General features: G+C 36.6%; 1 protein-coding gene across 1 annotated transcript in view; it reads left to right on the top strand.

The window, feature by feature from the left end:
• The window catches only part of LOC130238838 (protein bicaudal C homolog 1-B-like), a 155,671-nt gene that overhangs the window by 128,598 nt on the left and 1,615 nt on the right, over positions 1 to 25,458 (top strand). Inside the window, exons 8-13 of the mRNA XM_056469953.1 lie at positions 5,979 to 6,230; positions 8,344 to 8,475; positions 16,836 to 17,046; positions 21,687 to 21,845; positions 23,120 to 23,301; positions 23,447 to 23,585. Coding sequence (XP_056325928.1) covers positions 5,979 to 6,230; positions 8,344 to 8,475; positions 16,836 to 17,046; positions 21,687 to 21,845; positions 23,120 to 23,301; positions 23,447 to 23,585 — 1,075 coding nt within the window. The remainder of the gene's footprint in view (positions 1 to 5,978; positions 6,231 to 8,343; positions 8,476 to 16,835; positions 17,047 to 21,686; positions 21,846 to 23,119; positions 23,302 to 23,446; positions 23,586 to 25,458) is intronic.

Consider the following 25,458-nt stretch of genomic DNA (forward strand, 5'->3'; position numbering starts at 1 on the left):
AGTCAATGGGGCAAAAAACCACATACATAATGAAAGGGTAAAAAATTTGCCCATAGTGTATTACGTTTTTGAAAAATCCATAGCATTTTCACAAAATATGTGTCAAAATATGATTAGTCACCAAAAATCATTCCATTTGCTGAAAGACAGAGAAAGTTGTGGCAACAGTAAGCCTCAAAATGACTCCAGAGTGGATGAAAACATCCCTAACACCACACAAGTGTTAATAACTGCCTTATTAATTGTATCTGTCAAGTTGTCTTCAGTCAAATACTTCAAAATTAACAAATTAATTCAGGAAATGTTATTAAACCTCATAACCAGCACCTCTATTTTTGAACATTTTCCAAAAAACGCCATGCCCAAATAAAAATGCATGTAGCTTTTTAACCCTGAGGTCTATTTTCACAAATGTGGTCTTGTTTGAAACTAGACACTTAAATGTTTATTACTTAAGAGTTAAATGACGCAAAAGTTGTATAGCAATATAGTAAAATATGGTTAAATATAGAAAAACATTACTCTCGACTTGTCCACAAAAATGGATGTTGGTTGAATGGTAATGGTTTTAAAACACCAAAAACATAAAGATGTATCTATGCCCATCTTGTAATTCAAATTTGAAGATGATACTCCCAAAAATGTGGTTTCTGTAAGCATTTATTTAAAAAATGTTTAGGCGTTCTTTTAAAATGACCATTTGGAGACTCCAAATGGACACCTGGTAACCAAGTGCCCACATGAGTCAAAAATACATAACACAAATATACAAACTGATTTAGAACTGCTCTGCCCACCAAATCAGGAGGAAAAAAAAAGAAAAAACTATTGCAGATCAACAATTGTGGCGTTAACTCATTTGGTTAACTGGTGTCCATTTGGCAACTCCAACTGGCACAATAGTAACGCCTAGACTAGTCTTTTGTGAAATATTTTTTCTTGAAATCAAATGTTGCATTTTAGTTTTTGTAAGCTTTTATTTCAATATAATTCTAGGAAACCTTTAAAAATTGCTATTTGGAGACTCCCAATGATATTAGATACTACATACTGTACATTTGCATTTGAAAAAACTTGATGAATTTTGGAAAAACAAACTCTTGAAGAAATTTAAAAAAATTTATTAATAAGCTGTTTGAAATTGCATTTCGAAAAACTATTTTATTGATGATTGTCGGTCTTGACAGTGAAATAATGAGAGTATATTTTGATTAAAAGTGTATGTATAAAACCAGACCCTCTACTTTTTCACGATTTATTTATTGATTTTTTTTTTTGCGATAAAAATGACTGATTTAGTGGTGGCAAGACAAGATTTAAAGCGGTAGGGACGGTAGGGTATTATGATAAAGGAACGTTGTATTACTCTTATTTTTATCCACGATCTTACTTTCTCTCAGATTTCACTCCCCAGAGCCTCTGACAGCATGTACCTTGCTCAGGACATGTGTTAGGGCTTCCCCTACCGTAATAAACATAAAACCCAAATTGCCATAAAACTCATCAATGGCAGGGAAGCGTTTTCTCTAGTTAACTGCAGGAAAAGAGTTAAACGATAAACATTTATCGACTTTAGGCAGAATATAGTAATGTCCTTCAATTCGGTCATGTCCAGCGGCCGTCAGCATTGAACCAATCTCCATCATTGTTAGCTGTTTGCTGTTCTGTCTGTTCCACTTCTCCGTTTGATAGATGTTTGCTTACACTTTCTTTTGCAGTCTGAAGCCCATCAAACGCATAAAATGCCCAAATCGCGCCACAGGACGCCTAACCCAATCTTTGCATTGACTTGACATGCAAATCAATTGCGCTTCATCTGCATCTGCTTACTGCACAGGCTGCAAAACAATTCCCCCACTCTCATGTAATGATTGTGAGGGCGCAGGTGAGAGATCGTTTTTCGAGAAACACTCAAAAACATCACGTGCTATGCGTATGCATAGTCTATAAGTCACGTAAAACAATACATTACAAACTGAAATAAATATCATTTGATTATATGGTTTGGAATTGGATGTTTTATGAGATTTATATCTTTAGCGATTATTTTGCGTTTAAGAATTTTGCAGGATCGCAAAAATTTGTGAGTTATTGTTGATTTTGCGATGGATTCAGCCATCGCCGAATCACGAAAAACTAGGGGGTCTGAAGAACATTTTGTCATTTTAGGAAATGCCATGTAATAGGGCTGCATGATATTGAAAAAACCTAACATTGCGATATTTTGTGATTCTGCAATAAATATTTCGATATAAATACCATTTCACCATTTTGGACTGAATGTGTCATTTTAGATTGGTTGGGATTATTCTATAGAAGTGCATCTGAATAAAATATAATTAACCATCTAAAAAGCAAAGTGTCACGGTCGGTAAGGGGAAAAAGGAGCACAGGGTAAATAAGTATTTATTTATAATAAAACAAAATAAAAGGCAAAATAAACTACCCTGAGGGGGAAAACATTAACAAAACAAACAAAACAAACTAGACTGGGCAGGCGGGCAGGGATCAGGACTGGAAGATACACACGACAAGGTAACACACGATGAGGCAACATACGATGACGAACTGGCACAGGACAGCAGACATGAGGAGAATATAAGCAGTAGTAAATTAACACAAACAGATGAAGATAATTAACTAATAATAAGCTAACAAGGAGGGTGGGACTAGACAATAGACGGGAGAGCACATGACACAGACAACACAAGCCATGTGCTCACATAAAACAGGACAAGAACACGCAGCCAATGAGAAAACTCATTAACCGCGTGTTCAAATGACAACACGAGCATGCAAACATGCACCACGTGCTAAACACAACACCAACAGAAGACTGAACGCAAGACACGAGCACACGATAGGTGAAAACACATTACCGTGCGCTCACACAAATGTAACGCGCATGTTTCATCTCAGCGCCAACCAAAACCGAAACCAACTAGACGGAGACGCTGAGAATGAAACAGCGCGATGTTGACGGAACAACACAAATACGAGTACAAGAGCCCCAAGGACTCGCAGACCCCGCGCGCCCGCATCAAACGGGAGCGCGCAGGGTCCGCGCGCACCTATGACGACGCGCACCCAGACAATGACAAAACAAGTGATCGACCCAAGAAAACTCGAACCGAGCACAACAGGACAAGACAAAACAGAGCTAGTGTTCGGACTCTGCCACCAAAACAAGAATTTACAAGACCAGAGGGGCAGAACCCTGACACAAAGATCAATACAATTAAAATAAGCAATGTTTTATCGTTTCCCGAGTCTAACAGTATTCAGAGACAGTTATTGATTAATAAAAATAAAACAATTCAATAAAATTAATCATTATTAAAGCTACAAACGGTACAATTTCTTATCTGTGAATGCTTTTAAAATCATTATACAGTCACAAGCATCAAAAACACATGAAAATGACGACTTAGATTATATAATATAATAATACATAGATTCACTCAACATTGCATATTCTGAGATGTGACTATTACGAATGATCACATTGCGATATGGATGCTGAAACAATATACTGCGCAACCCTACCATGTAATATTCCAGATACATGGACAAAAAATCTTGGTCTGATTTAGTTTAATTGCATTTCTGCGATTTAAATATTGCGGGGTATTTTTTCTCAATTTGGTGCCTTTTTTGCCACAAGCCACTATTAAATTCTCGCTCTTATCTAAGCTATGTGAATGTTTATCTGAAGGAAATCATGTCTAAAACTAAAAAGGAGTGAGACGTTTGTTATCAAAGAGTGAGAAAATTGAGTGTGTGACATGACTTAGTTTTCAACAGGGAATACGGATATTTTTTTCTCTCAGAAGAAAATATATGAGAAACATTGATGTCTTGAAGTAAAACTTGAACTGTTACAGAGCTCCCTTCTGTGACTTTCCTCTCCTATGGTGTAATATGGTTGCAAAGCATTTTGATTTCTAAAAAAAGAAGCCATCTTATTAGCTTCACAGCGGATCACAGTAAATCCTCCAGCTCACACCTACACAACCTTTCATCTCTCTGTGTCTGTGGTGTTCACTTGAACACTTGAAGTTATGTGAATATCTGTCGGCAGTGCTTTAGAAAGAGAGTCTAGTATGGGAACAGCCAGTTATTTTTTAGAATCTTGTTCTTTTGGTCTTGAGGAAAGGCTCTCGAGCTGGAGTTGTTCTGTGGGCTGTTGGCTATGCCTGGTATTTGTTGAGAACTGGGGTAAGCAGTCCCATGCCAAAACCACCTACAAATACAGCCACAAAGGAACCCCAAAAGAGCCCCTTCTCTTCCCCTAGTTTAATGGTGCGCTGAAAGAAACTCCCCAATCTAGGCCATTCTCAGGGTCACATATGCCAGATGGAAAAGCGGGAACATAAAGAGGTTCTTGTTTATTAAAACTCGCTCCATTAGTGTCAAAAGCACCAGTCCTGTTGGCAGGGCGTAACCAAGCTGGTTTTGGTTGAGTTTGACAAAGCAGTCAGTGAGGAATTTGCAAGATCTGTTAGCAAGTGATATTTGCCCTCTGGAATTGATTTCCGAGGGCCATTTTTATTATAACTATGTTATTAAATATATATGTGTCAAAAGTCTATTTAACGTGACCTCTTTAGCACCAAGCCAACAGCTTGAACTTTTTTTGTTGAGTCTTTTCTGAAATGATGTGTATTTAACATCAAGCATCTGTCAGCGTTTTTAAGAGTTCCTTCTTAGCATGTTCTATCTTTCTTTTTCTCCCAAAGTGAATGTCAATCTGCCTATAATATTGCCTATAAATATTCTTTATAATATTCAGGTCTGGACTCTGTGTTGGCCATTTTATGACTGTCTTTGTTTCATCAGCTCAGTGTCACATTTGCCAGATGAAAAAGCAGGAACATAAAGAGGTTCTTGTTTATTAAAACACGCTCCATCAGAGTCAGAAGCACCAGACTGGCTCGTAGCCAAGCTGGTTTTAGTTGATGTTGAGTTTGACAAAGCAGTCAGTAAGGAATTTGCGGTCACGTTCAGGTTCTGAAATTAACTTTTCTGTTAGGGATATTTGACCTCTGGAATAGATTTCCGGGGGCCATTTTTATTATAATTATGTTATTAAATATATATGTGTCAAAACTGTATTTAACGTGGCCTCTTAAGCACCAGGCCATAGCTTGAACTTTTTTGTTGAGTCTTGCTGAAATTATGTGCTGTTTAACATTAAACATCTTTCAGCATTTCTAAGAGTTCTTTCTTGTCATGTTCCATCTTTCTTTCTCTCCCCAGGTGAATTTCATACTGCCCTGCCTTTACATACTGTATATATATATATATATATATATATATATATATATATATATATATATATCTATATATATATATATATATATATATATATATGTATGTATATATATATATGTATATATATATATGTATATAATATATATATATATATATATATATATATATATATATATATATATATATATATATATATATATATATGTACATACGTGTATATATATGTATGTACATATATATATATATATATATATATATATATATATATATATATATATATATATATATATGTACATATATATATATATATATATATGTATATATATATATATATAGATATATATATATATGTATATATATATAGATATATATATATATATATATATATATATATATATATATATATATATATATATATATATATATATATATATATATATATATATATATATATACAGTATGTAAAGGCAGTATGAAATTCACCTGGGGAGAGAAAGAAAGATACATATCTAAGATACATATATATACATATATTTATACATATATACATATATACATATATATATATATACATATATACATGCCCCAAATTCAGGATAAAGGACCCAAATATTGCATATATACTGTATATATGCAATATTTGGGTCCTTTATCCAGAATTTGGGGCAGTTTTGTTCATTTCTAACCCGATTTTTATTTTGCAGAGGGGTACAGCAGTGTTACTGGAGCACCTCGCAGGCAACCTGGCCAGTGCCATAACAATCAGCACACAGCTAGATATCGCGCCTCAACACCACCTCTTCATGATGGGCCGCAACGGCAGCAACATCAAGCACATCATGCAGCGCACAGGAGCCCAGGTCCACTTCCCAGACCCCAACTGCCCACAGAAGAAATCCACCGTATATGTGCAGGGAACCATTGACTCGGTCTGTCTGGCACGGCAGTACTTGATGGTGAGAGTTTAATTCTTTATTTCAGTGTCTTTTTAGTCCAACAGTATTTGGGCAACCAACATAAAAAAGATGCTTCAAAATGCCCAGCATGTTGTAGAGAGATTTATCATTTTTTTAATATACATAAGCCATAAAACGCATGCAGTCAATCATTTTCTATTCTGGTCTTGCTTTCCCAGTTAAATGACATGATGCTCCTTTTATTTGTCCTGGTCTACATGAAAGGAAAAAGTCTGTCCAATCAAAATAATTATTATAAACAATTTATATCAGGCAATTTGACTGAATTTGCTCTAAAATCTTGCCAACCTAAAATAAAACAAATTATATTTCCCATTTCAGAAGGTTAAAACAGCTACTTTAACTCTCAATTGTGAAATTTGACTGTCAGCTATCTATTTTAGCACACAATATGGATGTAAATGAACAGTTTCAAATTAAAAAAGCTTAACAGCTTGTTATGTCACATAACCTCATTTTACATTAGCTTGTTCTTTATCTAAAGTAGAAGCATTATGGGCAATATATGTAGTATTTACATTACTATATGTATTATTTGATGCTTGTTTAAATACATTGTCATGAAGACAAATTTTTATTACTGCAATTAAATTGTTTATATTTCAAATCAACAAAGATTTGATTTAATTTTATTGTTATTTTTTATAACTATTTATTCTTGTTTTTTATTTTCTTATATTTTTATTTATTTTGTTTAATAAAATTTTTTTGATTGTTTTATTATTATTATTATTATTATTATTATTATTATTATTATTATTATTATTATTATTTTATTGGTTTATTTTATTAATATTTATTTTTTTATTATTATTTAATACGTTTATTTTATTATTATTTCATTTAATTATTTTATTTTATTATTATCATTATTATTATTATTATTGTTATTAATTAAATTTTATTAGTTTATTTTATTTTATTTTATTGTTTTAAAATTATTATTATTATTATTATTATTATTATTATTATTATTATTATTATTATTATTATTATTATTATTATTATTTTATTGGTTTATTTTATTAATATTTATTTTTTATTATTATTTAATACGTTTATTTTATTATTATTTCATTTAATTATTTTATTTTATTATTATCATTTTTATTATTATTATTGTTATTAATTAAATTTTATTATTTTATTTTATTTTATTTTATTGTTTTAAAATTATTATTTTTATTATTATTATTATTATTATTATTATTATTATTATTATTATTATTATTTAATTTTATTATTTAATTAAATTCTTGAACATTTATTCCTCATTGACCCAAAATTTCTAAAAATACAAATGTACTCGACAAATCAAATGCATGCAAGTATCTACTTTTTTTCATTTTTTGAAGAATATGTGCAGATTTTGTCCTCTCATTTCATCTCATCTTCCCTCGAGCCTTCTCAGAAATAGTGACTGTGGTTCGTCTCATTACATGGTGATCCTCTTCAAATTAATGGTCTCCAGCCAAGCCTGAAGAAGCTAAAAACTGACAAAGGCGGTGGCGGCAGAAGCAGAAAAACACAATCCTTCTGAGGAACACACAAGTGGCGAACATTCCTGCTCTGAAAGCAAAATAATTAGTCCTCCAGCACTCTGCGGTGCTCTCCAGAGACAGAAATCGGCCTGTCTGTCCCCTACAAATCCTGATTTAAACTCACAGCTGGAGGCCGAGGGAAGAGACGGCATCCAACAATAATTCATTCGCACTTTCTGGCTCAATTTGGCTCCATTAAGGACGCTTTTAGCATTCACAAATAAAACTGTCATAGCAGGATTTTCCAGACGCTTTCCTGCATATCTAGCAGTTTCTTCGCTGCCTGCTGAGTTTGCTGTGTCGGGACAGGAAAAAGAAGGTCAAGGCCCTGTAAATGAAAGCTGTACGCCTGGAGTACCTGCTGCTGTTTTTCTTTTCAACATGAGAAGTAGGTGATGGATCGCTGCTGAATAACTGTAGCTTTGCTGCTTTAGGAAGCGAGCCAGCGGAGTCCTTGAAACACTTGAAAGTTCGGCTCATTGAATGATTTACAATGGTGTAGAAAAACGTTGTTCATTTCTTTTTTCTTTCTCTCTTGTGCTTTTCCGCAGGGCTGCTTGCCTCTGGTGTTGATGTTCGATATCAAAGAGGACATCGAAGTGGAACCACAGTGCATTACTTCCCTAATGGAACAGCTCGATGTGTTCATTAGCGTCAAACCAAAACCCAAGCAGCCTAGCAAGGTTTGCACACAAGCACAAACTCAAAGACTTTTCCTTGACTTAACAGTACATATGGCTTCGCATAGGGCTGGGCGAAAAAAATTATCACAATATCATGTTTCATATCATTCGGTATTGATAATTATTGAACATTTTTAACAATACATTTAGGAGTATGCAGTGGCGCAGTAGGTAGTGCTGTCGCTTCACAGCAAGAAGGTTGCTGGTTCGAACCTCGGCTGGGTCAGTTGGCGTTTCTGTGGGGAGTTTGCATGTTCTCCCTGCGTTCGCATGGGTTTCCTCCGGGTGCTCTGGTTTACCCGACAGTCCAAAGACATGCGGTACAGGTGAATTGGGTAGGCTAAATTGTCCGTAGTGAATAAGTGCGTATGGGCGTTTCTCAGAGATGGGTTGCGGCTGGAAGGACACCCACTGTGTAAAATCGTGCTGGATAAGTTGGCGGTTCATTCCGCTGTGGTGACCCCGGATTAATAAAGGGACTAAGCCGAAAATGAATGATTTAGGAGTGTTAGCATTTTTTTTTATTTAATTTACCAACATTACTAAGGAAATTTAATAGTCAAAAACAAAAATATATAAGCAAAATATCTCTTTATAATAAAATAAAGTGTTAAAGAGACTCTTAAACTTGATAAATAATGTTGTAAAAGTGTGTGCAATGGTAAAGTATAAACGCTGAACAATCAAAGCAAATTTAAAGGTGTGAATAATAATGATACAGTAAACCTCGAACTCTGTCAACAAAGCAAATAATGATAATCAAATCTGAACTTTTAAGTAACCAGCCATCATAATTCAAATACATATTGCAACATTACAAATTGTGACTATACTACCCCCTATGCTAAAACCATAGACTGTAAAATATATGGACGTAGTATCTGTGACATCACCCATAGGTTTCTGAAGAGCGCAAATGAAGCTACAAGTAGGCACGGCCAACCATCGCCATTTTGTTCGCGCATCATCGCACCCCAGCGGGATACCAAACAAGGGCATAGAAGCGGAGAGTGAGCGGAGCTACAGACACCTGCTGGCATTTTGCTTGGACCTGGTTTAGACAGAGCTTACTTTGGGAGAACGCTTAATACTTTATTACCTGCGACTCGTTTGTGTTCTGACCACAAGTGCTTGGTTGTACACTATATCAATAAAGTGTTTAGACTTTTAAAAACACTGTAGTAATACAGTGAGCCACTAAACATTGTTCTTATGACGTTTTTCAACAGGAGGAAAACGCGAAATACGTCCAAACACTTCAATTATAGTGTGTGTTAGTAAATGCAAGACTATTGATGAAATTCAGGCATAACACTGTATGATAACGCTTCAGATGACTGTTCTAGAGCCTACAGCTAATCAATCTGTCAGATTCTGGAGTGCTTTACAGCTCTAAAGAACATTATAAATGATAAATGATCTTAAATAAAACAAATACATTTATAGAGATGGTATATAAGTGTATAATTTCACTCACCAGGGAAACGGAAGCGACGTGAATGGTTTGTGAGCACAATTAAGTGCACACAGCATGCCATATCATCTAATAATTGTAGGAAATAATCCCAAAAGGCAATTGGATGTGTAAAGAAACATTAACCAACACAAAAATGCGATGTATATGCCGAGTTCATCGGCTAATTAGCCGTAATCAGCTGAGGTGACGAGACAGCGAGCAGCGAGACCTAGCTTTCACTCAAGTGGCCACGCCCTTAACTATGCAAACTTAATATAACTTAACAAAACGAAACGGATGAGTTATAAAAAATTCACCCCCCTCACAGTTGTCATGAAGGTTAATCATGGCTATATGCACCAAAGCCATCTTTTGTACCAGGCTGTAAGCATGTTTTTATCAGCTGTAAAAATGGCCAATTTCCCATTGCAGTAAGAAATGACCTGGACTTCCTGGAGCCAGCCCCCCAAGGCGAGTCGATGAATTGAAGTTTTAGTTACTTCCGTATTGGCTTCCCGAGGGAGAGCGGGAGGTTGCCGCTGGCTAAAACATCTTTCAGATGGGGTGCTAGTGGCTGGGATGCACAAGAAAAGAAACCAAAAAGCCACTCTGGCAACATCCTTTTTTATTTACAATCTCCTCACTGCTGCTATACAGCACTCATTTTTGTGTCTGTTGTTATTCTGACCTGAAGTGACAATGATGCAACCCACGTTGCACGTGGTTTCTTTCACCATTTTCAATGCGTTTTGCTCTCGCGCTCCCCTTCCGTCTTTCTGTAACTAGGCGACCATCGAGCGTTTTCACAGAGGATGAAAAACTGACAAACCATTGCTGCAGCTCTGATACAAGCTTATGGAGAAAAGTAAAAAGCACTGCAGTGTTTGGATGCGCTGTGTTTGTCTGAGGTAATTAGGCTGCATTAACACTGCAGATCTTGATGGCCAATGGATTTTGTGACTGTATCAAATTTTTTTTGCATCATTTTTTTTAAAGTGACACGTATTCAATTGACTGCATTTACACTGCACACAGCAAAGGCGCAATGACCAGGAAAAAAAGAGCAGGCGCTGACTGACAGCTGATAATAAAAGAGCGCCCTTTTCTCCGTTGCTGTATTTAATATAGTCGCAAGGTTTCATTTTTTAAAATTCTTTTTGACAAGTTGTTTTACTATAGTTTCAAGAGTTCACACTTAGCTGATGATTGATTATAAAGCTTGTTTGTCATGCTGTCCCGGGAGAGAGCCCTGAGCTCATAAGATCCTCGAGCAAGACGAGAGGGGAGTTTGAGTTCAGGTAGATGTCGAGAACTCCCCTGCTGTAGTAGCTAATGAACAGATAGTGGTTGCTCTTAAGAGATAACTATTTACTAGGAGTATGTCTAAATTGCTGATTTGGATTAGTCAATTAACTTAAGTTGCATGTTTTTGGATGGTGGGAGGAACCCGGGGGAAACCCACGTGAGCACGGGGAGAAAGTGTAAACACACAGAAACATTGACTGGCTTGGTAAGGACTAGAACCAGTGACGTTTTTGCTGTGAGGCAACAGTGCTAACCACTGGGCCACCGTGCCACCCATCTAGGAAAGGAGGAGGAGTAGGGGTGGAAGGGGGGATTCTTCAAAATGAAGATGGCTGTTAAATGGAACTTAGGGTTTTTATAGTGGCTTAGGAATCGTCTTATTGGTGAAACATAAATTGAATAATGCAGGGCCAGCTGCAAGCAATCATAAGCATGTGATCCTCTCAAAATTAGTTAATAAATAAACTTCACTTATGACAGAAAAGTTCTCAGTTGGCCAACTTGTTTTAATCTAGGCTTTTTTAAACCAGTAGGCATGCTTATGTAATGTCCATGGGATGATTTATGCATGTGATGTATGCAATAGTTTTATATTAGTTTATATTGGTTACGTGGCGGATACTCACTCACTCACTCACTCACTCACTCACTCACTCACTCACTCACTCACTCACTCACTCACTCACTCACTCAATCACTCTCTCTCTCACTATCTCTCTCTCTCTCTCTCTCTCTCTCTCTCTCTCTCTCTCGTCGTGCTATATGTCAATACAAAAGCTTTTTTAGTTGCCGTGTTTGAAATTTAATGTTTGGGACTCTGCTGAAGTCTGTTCCGAAATGAAAGCGTCAGAGTTGACGTCATTCGCTACAGCTTTTAATGACGCGCGACTCGCATTGACAGGTGAAAAACCGATCTACCTGCTTACACTGCAGACACGCGGGCACAGATCCGATTCATAGGAGATAAATTTTCACATATGAACAATGCCTGAATCTGATTTGAGTAAATCGGATTCCATGTGATTTTCTCCTGATAACATGTACATGGGCCATATCCAATCTGTGCCACATGAGAGAGAAGTCATTTCAAGCATGCAGTGTCAATGCAGCCTTATACAAAGTGTGAAGCAGATTGATTAGTTTTACTCGCATGAATCGCGGTGCACTTGTGGCATTCTGAAAAGTTCAGATGTTTTTCAACTAGGTGTACATGGAAAATGTCGCCTGCACACGATTTGCTCCCTATTTGTGCACAAGTTGCGCACTCCCATTGGAAATGACAAACTTACACCCTAAGCTTATTGGCATTGTTTTCAAGGCTCAGCAGCTCAGCAGCCACATTTTAATAAAACTATAGCCTTCATACCGAAACTTCATACCAAACGTTTTTTTATCGTTATTGACAATGGTGTACGGTCAATCAATACCAATACCGGTTTCATCGCCCAGCCCTAGCTTCGCATTATGAGGGTTTGAGCACACTTGGATTTGGTTTGATTCAAACAAACTCTGTCAGTGCAGTTCATTTAAAGTGTGAAAACTGCAGTCCAAACCCTGGTGCACACTGAAACAGATATGGAAGCTTGTTTGCGCCACTGAATAAAAAAAATAATAGGAAATAACAGGCAATTGTGTTTTTTTTTAAATAAAAGTTCAGATCTTTGCAGAATTATGAGATATAGTTATAATCATATATAATATAAATATGGTTTTTAATTATACTATAAATATTTTTCCTGCAATTTTGAGTATAAATATATAGCAATTTTGTTTTTAATAAAATAAGATAAAAAAAAATCTGTACTGCGAGAAAAAGTGAAAATTAACCTTTTATTTATTTATTTATTATTATTTTTTTTTATTTATTTATTTATTTATTTTTTTTATTCTGTTAATTATATTAACAGGGTTTCATGAAGTGGGCTGAGACTTTATTTTTTATTTTCAAATCTATTTTAATAAATAGACAGTGAGAAGCAAACCCTTGTGCACACCAAAGTTGATATGGAAGCTTGTTTCCACCACTAAATAAGTTGATATGGATGCTTGTTTCCACCACTAAATAAAAAATAAAAGGTAATAACATGTAATTTGGACTTTTTTCTTCAAAATTCAGATTTTTGTAGATATGAGATATGAACTTTTAGTTGACTTTTATATCAGACTTTTGTCAAAAGTAGGAATTGCAATATATAAACTCAGTTATCCTAAAAAATCAATTGCGAGTTTATCAACTTTATAACATTTTATTATCTCATTATCTCATAACTTGAAATTTAAATTTTGTGAAATTGATATCACACATTTCTGAAGAAAGTCAGAATTGTTCAATAGTCAAAACTAACAAAAATCTAAAGTATAGTTCTGATAGCTTTTATCACAATAGAAATAGTATTCTTGCAATTTTGGGTATAAATATATGGAAATTTAGTTTTAAAATAAAGAAATGAAAAATCTAAACTGCGACTAAGTGAAAATTAACATTTTATTTTATAGATTTTTTTACACAGTTATGCTAACATTATTCCATAGAAGTGGGCAGAGAACATTTTTTTTATTTTTATTTTAATAAATCTTTATGATTTTACAAAAATGACACAAACCAGAAGCAAGGAGTAAAGAAGCAAACCAGGACTCTTTTTTTTTCCATACTGAGCTCTTCTCAATTTTTAAGCCATTTTAAGCAGTCACAGGAATAAATTACATTTTATATTATATTATATATTATATATAAATTATATAATTAATAAATTATCGCAGGGTGGCTGCACCTAAGAAACTTCTTTCAACACACACACACTTACTTGTTTATATACAGTATACTGATGAGGACTCTTATAGATGTAATGATGGTCCTATTATGCGAAGAGTACATTCTATCCCCCTATCCCTAAATCCAACCTTCAGGAAACAATCTGCACTTTTACATTTCCAAAATACTCAATTCTGTGTGATTTATAAGCATGTTTACCCCCCATGGTACACAAGTTACAAGTCCTCATGAGTCTGTGTGCATTTGGGTTTAAGTCCCCACTGGGATATAAAAACAAGTACACATGTGCGCACGATGTACATTCTCCAAAGTGTTATGCAATAAAAATACATTCACACAAGTGTGGATTAAGTCTTCATCGTTTTTGTGGCACCATGCAAGACATCTTGAATCCTCAGATCAAAAGTTGGAGACCTAGTTCTTTCAAAGGCTCAAAATTAAGACGCCTAGTCTTGTAAAAGTAATGTATGGAATATATAGGATTTGTGGGTGGCTTTGCTACCAGGATGTGGAAACTGGGAATGCCTCACGTCCTCGGTCACGGTCAAGGGTGAAATCCTATCCTGTGTTTTAGGCTGAATGGCAGCGCTGTAAATTATCAGTCTTAGTATAAACCTCTGTTTTTCCATTTCTATGATTTGTGTCGATGCCTCTGGCTTCTCTTCTTTCACTCTGCTAATAGTGTGCTGCAGTAGTAGCCTTGACTGGTATATACAGCGCGTATGCTAAGGTAGGAAGTATATACAGCGCTACCAATTAAATGGGGGAAAATGAGGCCGTGCAGAATTTCAGCACATCCCCAGGAAAACCCAGATTCATTTCAGTTCAGCGGGTTCACCACTAATAGGCAGATCTTTACAGCTTTAAAAGTTTAACATACAGCTTTAAAAGTCTGACATAAAATCAAATAATACTGCTACTTAAAAAAAAAATTATAATACTAAAAACATTGATGCTTGAAAGCACATACTACTCATTCTGAAATCACCTGATGTACTGCTAAACAAAAGAACAATTATTGGTAAGAGTAAAATTTGGTATTAAATGATTTAAAGGGGGCCTACTATGGCACTTACAAAAAAAAAAAAAATAACTCTCTGATGTCTCTTGAGTGTGAATGTGACATTTCAGCTTAAAATACTACACAGATAAAGTTTTATAACCCTTTGAAACTGACCCTTTTAGGTTTCGATCCTAATTGTGTCATTTTGCTGAAACGATTAAATTACAATTTAAATTCAAATGAGATGCTCTTTTCAGAAGAGGGCGGAGCTACAAATGCATGTGTTTCAGCATAGTGGCAGATTCAAGAACAAGACTAAAATCCTATGCTAATGAGGGAGAGATCAACACTAATGGGTGGGGCTGATGAACCGAATAAAGGGAGAATGTCAATCAAAGTGTATCTGCAGACTGTTTTTATGAAGTGCGATTAAAAAAAATTTAATTAATACATTTTTACCATTAGAAGCTGGTTATTTTCACAGATATTGCCACACAACAGTTTAAACCCTCTGATTAAAGTGATTTTTGCATAATAGATACCCTTTAAAGTGCCTAATAATTCTTTTATGCAGTGTTTAATGTGGCTGTTTGAGAATGTAAACGATCTGCAAAGTTGAACAGGTCAAAATGCTCCACAAATAAAATGAACGGCTCCTAAACTGAAATTAACTGCCGAAATGAGTTAAGTACACCAAAATAGCTAATCAGGTCAGAATACAGTAAATAGCCCATCCCACAAAACACTGAAAATTTTAATACATTTTCTGAATAAATTAGAAGTAATATAAATAAACATTTGATTCACTGAAGCATGTATTACACAAACTAACATTACCAAAAAAGTTGACTCCCCCAATTGTCAATTTATAATTCGCACACTGAATATACGTATCGCAGACGTATGATAAATTACATTTATTTTATTCATTGGTGGTTAATAAATATTTTTTAGGGGTTTTCACCTTTATTGGACAGGACAGAGAGAATTGACAAGAAAGTGTGGGGAGCAGAGAGAGGGGAAGGATCAGCATAGGATCTCGAGGCAAGGATCGAACATCGAAACACAGCGATGACGTCACTTTCGCCGTGCGCACTGAGTTCAGTAACAGAAAGCTGATTGGCTATTGCATGTTGGTCTCATTTGCAGGTGTAATATCGCAAATTACATTTGGACTAGTGAAATAAAGAACTACAAGACCACGAAAACCAAGCAACAACAACAAAAAAGAATTTAAATGAGCATTAGAGGTAGTGTTACATGGACATCAGAAAAATAAGACCTGTGCAGAAATATTTAAGACCTAGAACAGCGAATTTAAGACTTTTAAGGCCTAAAATTTAGATTTTTAAATTTTAGACTTTAAATTTTAGACCCTGAATACTCAACATTGCATATTTGTCCAATATCAAGCAGCCCTCATACAATATTTACATTTTGGGGTGAAGTAAATCCATGTATACTGTACTTATAGCAGTCATTGTTTCCTAGTTGCAGTCAATGAGGCACTGAACTAGGTAACAATTTGTTTTAACATTTGTCATTTTCTTTTCTTTTTTTTTTACCTGAATTCCATGCCTCATGCTTGAGGCATTGCAAAACATTTACCAAAATAGTAAAACAATACTTTTAGAAAAAACGAAGGCAAATGATGCCTTGCTGTTTCCATGAGAACTTCCTGTGTTGTTCTCTAGGGTTTTGATGGGGTTTTTCTTTAATGCCACCAAACAAATGCTGTCATAATGATTTATGAAATATAGCACCTACTAGTGGAAGGGAGCTGATTTCTAATCTCGGTCTCTCCTTTTCCTCTGGTCTGTCAGTCAGTGATCGTGAAGAGCGTGGAGAGGAATGCTCTGAATATGTATGAGGCCAGGCGTTATCTGCTGGGTTTGGAAAGCAGTGGTGTATCCGTCCCGAGCAGCAGCAGTAACTGCAGCAGTCCTCCATCAGCCCCTGCTCCACCTCCAGCTCTCAGCTGCACTGTCGGCCTCGACATCCTGGCCTCCGCTGGACTTGGTCTTACGAGCCTGGGTGAGACAACAGTGAATTTGTGCCATGATGAATATACTGTTTGTTTGTCTGTTAACTTAACCTAGAGTTGGGTTTAATAAATTAGATTCATTTATTCATTTTCTTTTCAGCTTAGTCCCTTTATTAATCTGGGGTCGCCACAGGGGAATGAACCACCAACTTATCCAGCACATGTTTCACGTAGCGGATGCCCTTCCAAATCGCAACCCATCTCTGGGAAACATCCATACACACTGATTCACACACATACACTACGGACAATTTAGCCTACCCAATTCACCTGTCCCACATGTCTTTGGACTGTGGGGGAAACCGGAGCTCCCGGGGAAACCCACGCAAATGCAGGGAGAACATGCAAACTCCACACAGAAACGCCAACTGACCCAGCCGAGGCTCAAACCAGCGACCTTTTTGCTGTGAGGCGACAGCACTACCTATTGCACCCCTGCGTCACCATTAAATTTGATTTATTCTGGCTATTTTTGTGGCCAGATCAGTGCCCTGTTGCATGAAAGTCCTTAAGCTAAGAAATGCCTTAGTTTGAAGGTTAAGTAAAACTATGGTTGCAAGAACAAGAACCTGGGGGTCAACTTAAGGAATTTATTTTATTGGCTAGAGAGATTTTGAGCCGTTCTTTCAGCGATATAGTGCCCCAGGTCACTATGATGCTGGTGGAGGAAAACGTTTCCCGACTCACTTCTCCAAAACACTGCATATTGGCTCAATAATATTTAGGTCAGGAGACTGTGCAGGCCATAGGAGATGTTCAACTTTAATTTCATGTTCATCAAACCACTCTGTCACCAGTTTTACTGTGTGTATTGGTGGATTATCATCCTGATACACGGCACCACCTACAGGAGGGCTATTCAATTGGCAGCCGGTGGGACGAACCCGGCCCCCAAGGCAATTTGTTCCGGCCCTCCAAATAGTGTGACCAAGACTAAATTATATTACTAAGACAAAAATAAATTGAGTTCAGTCGAAAAACGGTCACTATAATTATGAAGTGACGTGCGTCTGTTCAATACAGTATGGGCTGCAGTTAAAGGCTGCACAGAGAGTAAGTCACCTGACATTAAGCGAGTGGTGCGAGTAGCCGAAAACATTTGGATATATTTGCGGAAAAGGCCTTTTTTACAATGCACTGATACCATTAATACGGATGCAATGATTAGCCAATTTCACTATTAACCACGCTTTTATTCATTAATGGCTTTTCAACGCCGCGTTTCTGTTGCACGGAAAAAAGCTGCTGCCATGGGCGTTGCTAGGGCTATTTTAGGAGGGCTGTAGTCCCCTTATGTTTCTACTCAACCACCCTAAAACTTTTGCAATTAGCTCATAAACTACACACTAAGTTATCGCCTTGGGCCCCTTTAAACTTGATATGAAAACAGCGGCAGAATTCGGCTCCACCTCGTCTTTTGTTTTTCATTTGATCAGCAAACCTCAGCCGTGGACAGCGAGAGAAGGAGGTGTGTGTTTATCGATAAATTGTTACAACATCTGCTTATTTGCTGTTCTTTGATATAGGTAACCTTGTATCACCTGTATCCTAATGTCATGGAGCAGTCGGGTTTTCTCGGTGGTCACCTCATCAGCACAGCTGTTTCCTCCAGCGAAAAACTCTTAACGAACATTTCGCTATTTTTATTTTAAAATGAACTGCCAATATAAAACACTTTACAGTTCGTGTGGCATTAACTATACCATAGAGTCTTGCACAGAAAGGATTAAACAGTGACAGAACCACTTAGAGAATGTGCTAAAACTGTGGTATTATGCCGCGGTCACACTAGAGTTTGAACATGCGAAATCGTATGTCGTATGGCGCTGCGAAAAGGGGCTGGATAAAACTAGATGATTAGACATTAAAAAAAGCGAGCGATTGGTCCATAATTTGAACTTCATGTTTTAATCTTTGATTGGTCTTACGCAGCCATGTTATGCGATTTTGCAGGTCAGAATTTACCATGCTTGAACTTTGCAATGCATAACTGCGAAACTATGAATTCGCACTCATATGAATGGAAATCCATGGGGCGAAAAGTGCAGTGTGACCACAGCTTTACTTTGCTGATTAAACCTTCACACTCCCCAGCAAGCATTTTTTGTTTTTAAAAGATGTCTAATAGACGTTTAAACTCGTCATCTTGGCTAAAACAAGCCTAAATTTGGGCTGTCAGTGAAAATCTAATAGACTTAGATAGAGATATAATAAGAATAGGCCAAAACTAGACTAGTCATCAAGTAAACAGAAATGAATGACTACACATATAAAGTCTGTCTGATCTCTCTATTTGACGACTAGTAATTTTGGGCTATTCTTAGACGTCTATTAGATTTTCACTGACAGCCCAAGTTTAGCTTTGTTTTAGTCAAACTGTCTATGTTTAGATGTCTATTAGACGTCTGTTAAACACAAAATTGTTTGCTGGGTCAGCTCTAATTGGTGAATCAATGAAGATTGGCCACCAGGCTGGTCAAAGTTATCAATGAAACCTTCAACACCAAATTGGCCAGTGTTTCAGTTTCATTGTCCATCCCCTGTATATCTATCTCATACAATTATGAACGTTTATACAAGTTTATATAAATTTTGTAGTAAACATGTCAATGCATGGTGATATTTCATATTTAAATAAAAACAACCTTGTAAACTTGGCATATGAATATGAATTAGGTTATGTAACCTTCCTTTTGTGTTGCTGAAAGGCATATAAGTGGATGCAAGCCACTTCACTGCAAACCACTTAAACTTACGGTGTACCACTGCTTGTTCTGCCAACACAATCAGTTGGCTCAGAAGTTGCCATTTTTGAATGATGTAGCATTTTCTTTCTTTGTACAAGTGACAATTAAAGGGAAACTTCACCAGAGAAAGTTTAAATATGCTGTTAGTTTTGTTTACTCCTAAACTATCCAAGACGCAGGTGACTTTTCCTCGGTTAACATTAAAGAACATTTGAAACCTGAAAACTTGATGCTCGTATGTTCATTAAATATCAAATCAAATGATTTTTGCCATTTTGAACATTCAATTTTCAAGTCAATTCAATTCACCTTTATTTGTATAGCGCTTATACAATGTAGATTGTGTCAAAGCAGCTTCACATAAAAGGTCATAGTAAATTGGAACAGTGTAATTCAGTTTGTAGTGTTTAAATTCAGTTCAGTTTAGCTCAGTTCAGTGTGGTTTAATAATCACTACTGAGAGTCTAAACACTGAAGAGCAAATCCAACGATGCGCAGCTCTACAGATCCCGAACCATGCAAGCCAGTGGCGACAGCGGAGAGGGAAAAAAAAACTTCACTAATTGGCGAAAGTGAAGAAAAAAACCTTGAGAGAAACCAGACTCAGTTGGGCACGATCATTTTAATTTCTCCGCTGGCCAAACGTCTTGTGCAGAGCTGCAGTCTCAGCGGCGGAGGCTGGAAGCTGGCCTCAGCGAAGATTCGTCTGTCCCTGGAGCGTCACAGGAATCAGTCTCATATATAGCAAAACAAAACAAATACCCTTGGCTTCTAACAATTTTGGAGTCTGTCTATTCAAAAAAATGTTACATTGTTTACAACATTTTTAACAGTTATACGCAGCTTCAGGCTAGCAAACATCATACTTTTGGGATTTTTATTTCAGTGAATTGTATTAACTAGTTCACCAGCTTCACTGAACTGTATGAAATAGTTCACAGTTAAAACATTTGCAGCATTTAAAACTTAATCATAACTCACTTTTGAATGTGTACAACAGTCATGTCGGCTCAAAATATGATAATATACTGGCATATATGATGCTTTGATGCCATTTTTCATTTAGTTTCAACAGGGAATGAAAGGGAGAGTTATGGAGTTTATATATTTTAGACGGTAAAACATCTGTGTTTTGGTGAGTATATAAACTAGTGAATCAATTATTTGAATCAGTTCATTAGAACAAACTATCCAAAAGAACTAACCAAGAAAAAATAACTAATAAACTTCGTGATGTTTTGTAAACAAATTTCGGGAGGAGCACGCGCAGAAGTTTCAGTATCAAATACGTCATTGACAATTATTCTATTATCCAATCAGTTCTTGACCAAACCCCTATATATACCAAAGATGTCTTACCTGCAGCATCTTACGACTTTAGCATCCCTCCACCACCCCGTCACCTCACCTCTTAAGCATTACAATCCCGGGGGGAGCGTTCTGGGGCCGGGCTAGATACTTCGCTCGAATCCCTATTCCTCTCTGTTTCCTGATAAGAGGAATAACTCGAGTTTGGGTGTCTTCCCCGAGCTCAGAGCCCTCTCCCCAGACAGCACGCCAAATACGCTTTATTCTGAAACTATTGTAAGTGTGAACTCGTGAATTGTATGTTTAACTGTAGTTTAAAATCAATATCACTTTATAGCTGTATCATATCTTATAACCATAAATTGTCATCATCGAATAATAGAGTCATACTGAATGCTTTCAAAATGTCTTCACAGCAAGTGATTCTTTTAGACTTTTGAGATGAGTTTTGTGTTTGTTTTTGCCCATCTTGTCAAATCGGACATTTTTAAAACATTATTTGCAATAATCATAATAGTCAATACATATTGCATACTTCTGTGAACAATACGTCTAATTTTGAATGTGATCTGCAGGTCTTCTGGGACCTACAGCTGCCTCTATGACGGGACCTGCCACCAACTCTCTTCTGAACGCTCTAAACAGCTCCATCAGCCCATTACAGGCACCAGGATCTGGGTCACCCAGCCCCAATCTCTGGCCCAACTCACTTACCAGTCCTGCCAGCACACCAGGTAAAAATAAGACTAACAGACTACTTTTGCAAATAAGCACACTCAATGTACTTTTGTACAGGCTCGTACAGGGATTGGACAAGGAAACTGAAACGCCTGGTTTTAGACCACAATACTTCATTAGTATGGCGTAGGGCCTCCTTTTGTAGCCAATACAATGTCAATTAGTCTGGCAGATACAAGACCTGCACAGCGGTCAGATGGATTTTGTGCCATTCTTCTTGGAGAATAGTGGCCAGGTCACTACATGATGCTGGTGGAGGGAAACGTTTCCTGAGTCGCTCCTCCTAAAAACCCCAAAATGGCTCAAAAATATTTAGATCAGGTGACTGTGCAGGCCATGGGAGATGTGTATTCCTGTGTGTATTGGTGCATTATCATCTTGCTACACGACACCTTCAGGATACAATGTTTGAACAACTGGGTGAACATGGGCTTCCAGAATAATGATGTGCACATCTAGTACAAGTATTGGGTATAATAATGGAATGCCATGATATTGCAGCCCAAACCATACCTGATCCACCCACATGCTTCACTTTGGGCATGCAACAGTCTGGGTGCTATGCTTTTTTGGGGCTTCTCCACACTAGAACTCTCCTGGATGTGGGAAAGACAGTGAAGGTGGACTCATCAGAGAACAATACATGTTTGACATTGTCCACAGCCCAAGACTTTTGCCACTGGCACCATTGAAACTGATATTTGGCATTGGCACAAGTGACCAAAGGTTTGACTACAGCAGCCCGGCCATGTATATTGACCCTGTGGAGCTCGCGACGGAAACTGGAGAGCGGAAACTGTTTTGATGGAAACAGGAGAGTTGAGATGCACATTTAATTCTGCAGTGAGTTGGGCAGCTGTGGTTTTTTGGATAAAATCTGGGTTAGTACCCGAACATCCCTTTCAGACAGCTTCTTCTTGCATCCACAGTTACTCCTGTTGAATGTGGTTTGTCCTTCTTGGTGGTACTGTATGCTGACATTACCCTGGATACCATGTCTCTTGATACATTGCAAAGACCTCTGATAATTGTGTGCACTGAAATATTTTAGGCAAAACGTGCTATTACTCTGCTAAATAAACCTTCACACTCTGCTCTTACTGGTGGAATGTGCAATCAATAGAGATTGGCCACCAGGCTGGTCAACACTAAATTGGCCAGTTTCAGTTTTGTTATCCAACCTTATCTAGATCAACACAGTGGATCATGTGTCCGAGTCCATCAATGTATGCTTGTTTGGCAAAAACAAATCACTATTTTATTTCAATAGGTTTCTCATCACCCCTGGTGATCCACTCAGCCACCCCAGCCACTTTGACCAGTATTTTGCTGTCAGGAGTGCCAGGATACACCCAGAACACCCCTTCTCCTCCGCCCGGTCTCGCACCCATAGATCCCCAGGTCAACAGCATATCAGACTGCAGTAAAGCTGTGTCTCCACTCAGCACCAAAGTGAGCAAGTGCTCTCTCACCATCACAAGATTATAGAATGTTATGCTAAAACATTGTCTTGAATATCTCTCACAGTCAGTGTTCTTGATCAGAATACTACATTGACTGTGTATGTATTGTGTGTATGTGTGTGTTGTGTAAGCAGTCTAGCAACATGTACAGTCGAATGTCTGCAGCGTCTCTGGCAGATAAAGTTCTGACCGCAGCTCATGGAGACTCTGTGCAGGAAGCCAGTCCTCACTGTCCTTCTGAACCGCTGTCCAGCAAGTCCAGCCAAGACCAAGGTCTGCATTACACACAACTGACCATTACATCCTCAGGACAAGACGAATTCCCCTGCACTACTAATAATTACTTACTTAACAAAACATTTTGTCTTTTACTGTCATTACAAAAATTCTATACACTTAAAGCTTAAATGTAAAGTGAAACAGTTTGCCATTAGCCTATGTATTACATATGGTGCAAACACACCCATACAATACAAACGCACACTTCAGTTCATTCGAAATAAAGCAAATGTTTCATTCACAATTCACATTTTACACAACTTAAACTTGGCAGACCCAGCATCAGGAACAAAACTAGTTTATAACATTTACACTATTACTATGAATGCTTCCTTATAGGGTATTAGCCCATATAGGGTCTCATTTAAAGCTTAGAGTCTAGTCTTTCTAAAAAAATATATGTATTCAAGACATAAGAGTTCTGTATTTGACAGAAAGTTAGACAAAACTAGACAAAAGGACTATACTAGACAAGACTAATCAATACCAGACAAAAATTCTGTATGTGTTGCGAATAGTTTTTTTGATGAATGTGTATTATATAAGGGATGCTCCGAATGATCGGCCAGAGAGCGGTATCAGCCGATGACCACATTTCACGACTCGATCGGTACTCACTAATCTGACCGATCTCATGAATCAATCACAATTGTTTGTTATGAGTTTACAATCAGAGGACATATAAGAACTAAAAGTTCTCATATAAGAACTGAAAGTTCTGTGTTTTCAACAATATTGCAAGTTCATTAAAACCTGGCTAGAAATATTAGGGAAATAAATATTAATAATAATAATTTTTAATTTCAATATTCCATATAACTTATTGCAATGAACAGTAGTTTATGGACCTATTTCCTTTGAGTAAAGAAGTAATGGATTTATAGGTGTGCATTTTAACTTCGTAAGCATTAAATATGCACTCCAAACTCCATTGAGCCATGTTGAATTCTTCTTCGATCATTAGCAACGTGTCCAAATTGCATGTTTTAGTAATTTTTCTAATTTTTTAAAATCTGTTTTATCTATTATTTTCTGTAAAGCTGCTTCTGACCATTACATTTCCACACAATGGTTATAAGAGACATGTATAAGGAAATATATGCATAATATATATAGTTATTTCACAAAATTATCAAGTCATATCATAAGAACGTTCCAATTCTCAATGATTTGGTGATGTAGATTAATATTTTGTGTGAAAATTATGCTTCGAATAATCATCAAAAGAAATTGCATCCAATGCTAACATTGCTGCATGTGTGACCGCTTCAGACAGCAATATACAATCCAAAACATTTAAATTTGATATGGAAAATTTGGGAACAAACAACAAAAAAGCTAAAAGTGATAAATCTTTTTGGCCCACTTTTCATTTATTAAATGGACAAACACAGACACAAAATATGGAATGAATGAAGAGACTTGAAAATTCGCGGTTTCTCTGGAGTTAATTTTTGTGTTGAGTAAAACTGATTGTGTGTCTTGTTCTGTAACTACTGATGATGTTTCTTCCAAATGTGCAATAAAAACGTTGTGATTGAGCCTATTTTTGCATAAAGTAACAAAAAGGTGCTGTGTTTTAATATTGATGTTAATATTGACTTCCTAACAGCAAAACGTCAATGTTTTAACTTTAGAGGTTTTAAGCAATTAATATTTGGTGAAATAACTCAGATATTTCAACCAATCCATTTCATTCCCCTGTGGCGACCCCTGATAAAAAAAGGGGCTGAGCCGAAGGAATATAAATGAATGAAAATATATATTGCAGATTATAATATAGAGAATATAATGCAGACTATTCATTTTACTAAACTGACTACAATGAACACAGAAATGCATGCAGGTTTTTTACTTTCCTTTTATA

This window comes from Danio aesculapii, chromosome 12 (assembly GCF_903798145.1).
Source record: "Danio aesculapii chromosome 12, fDanAes4.1, whole genome shotgun sequence".
Lineage (NCBI taxonomy): Eukaryota > Metazoa > Chordata > Actinopteri > Cypriniformes > Danionidae > Danio > Danio aesculapii.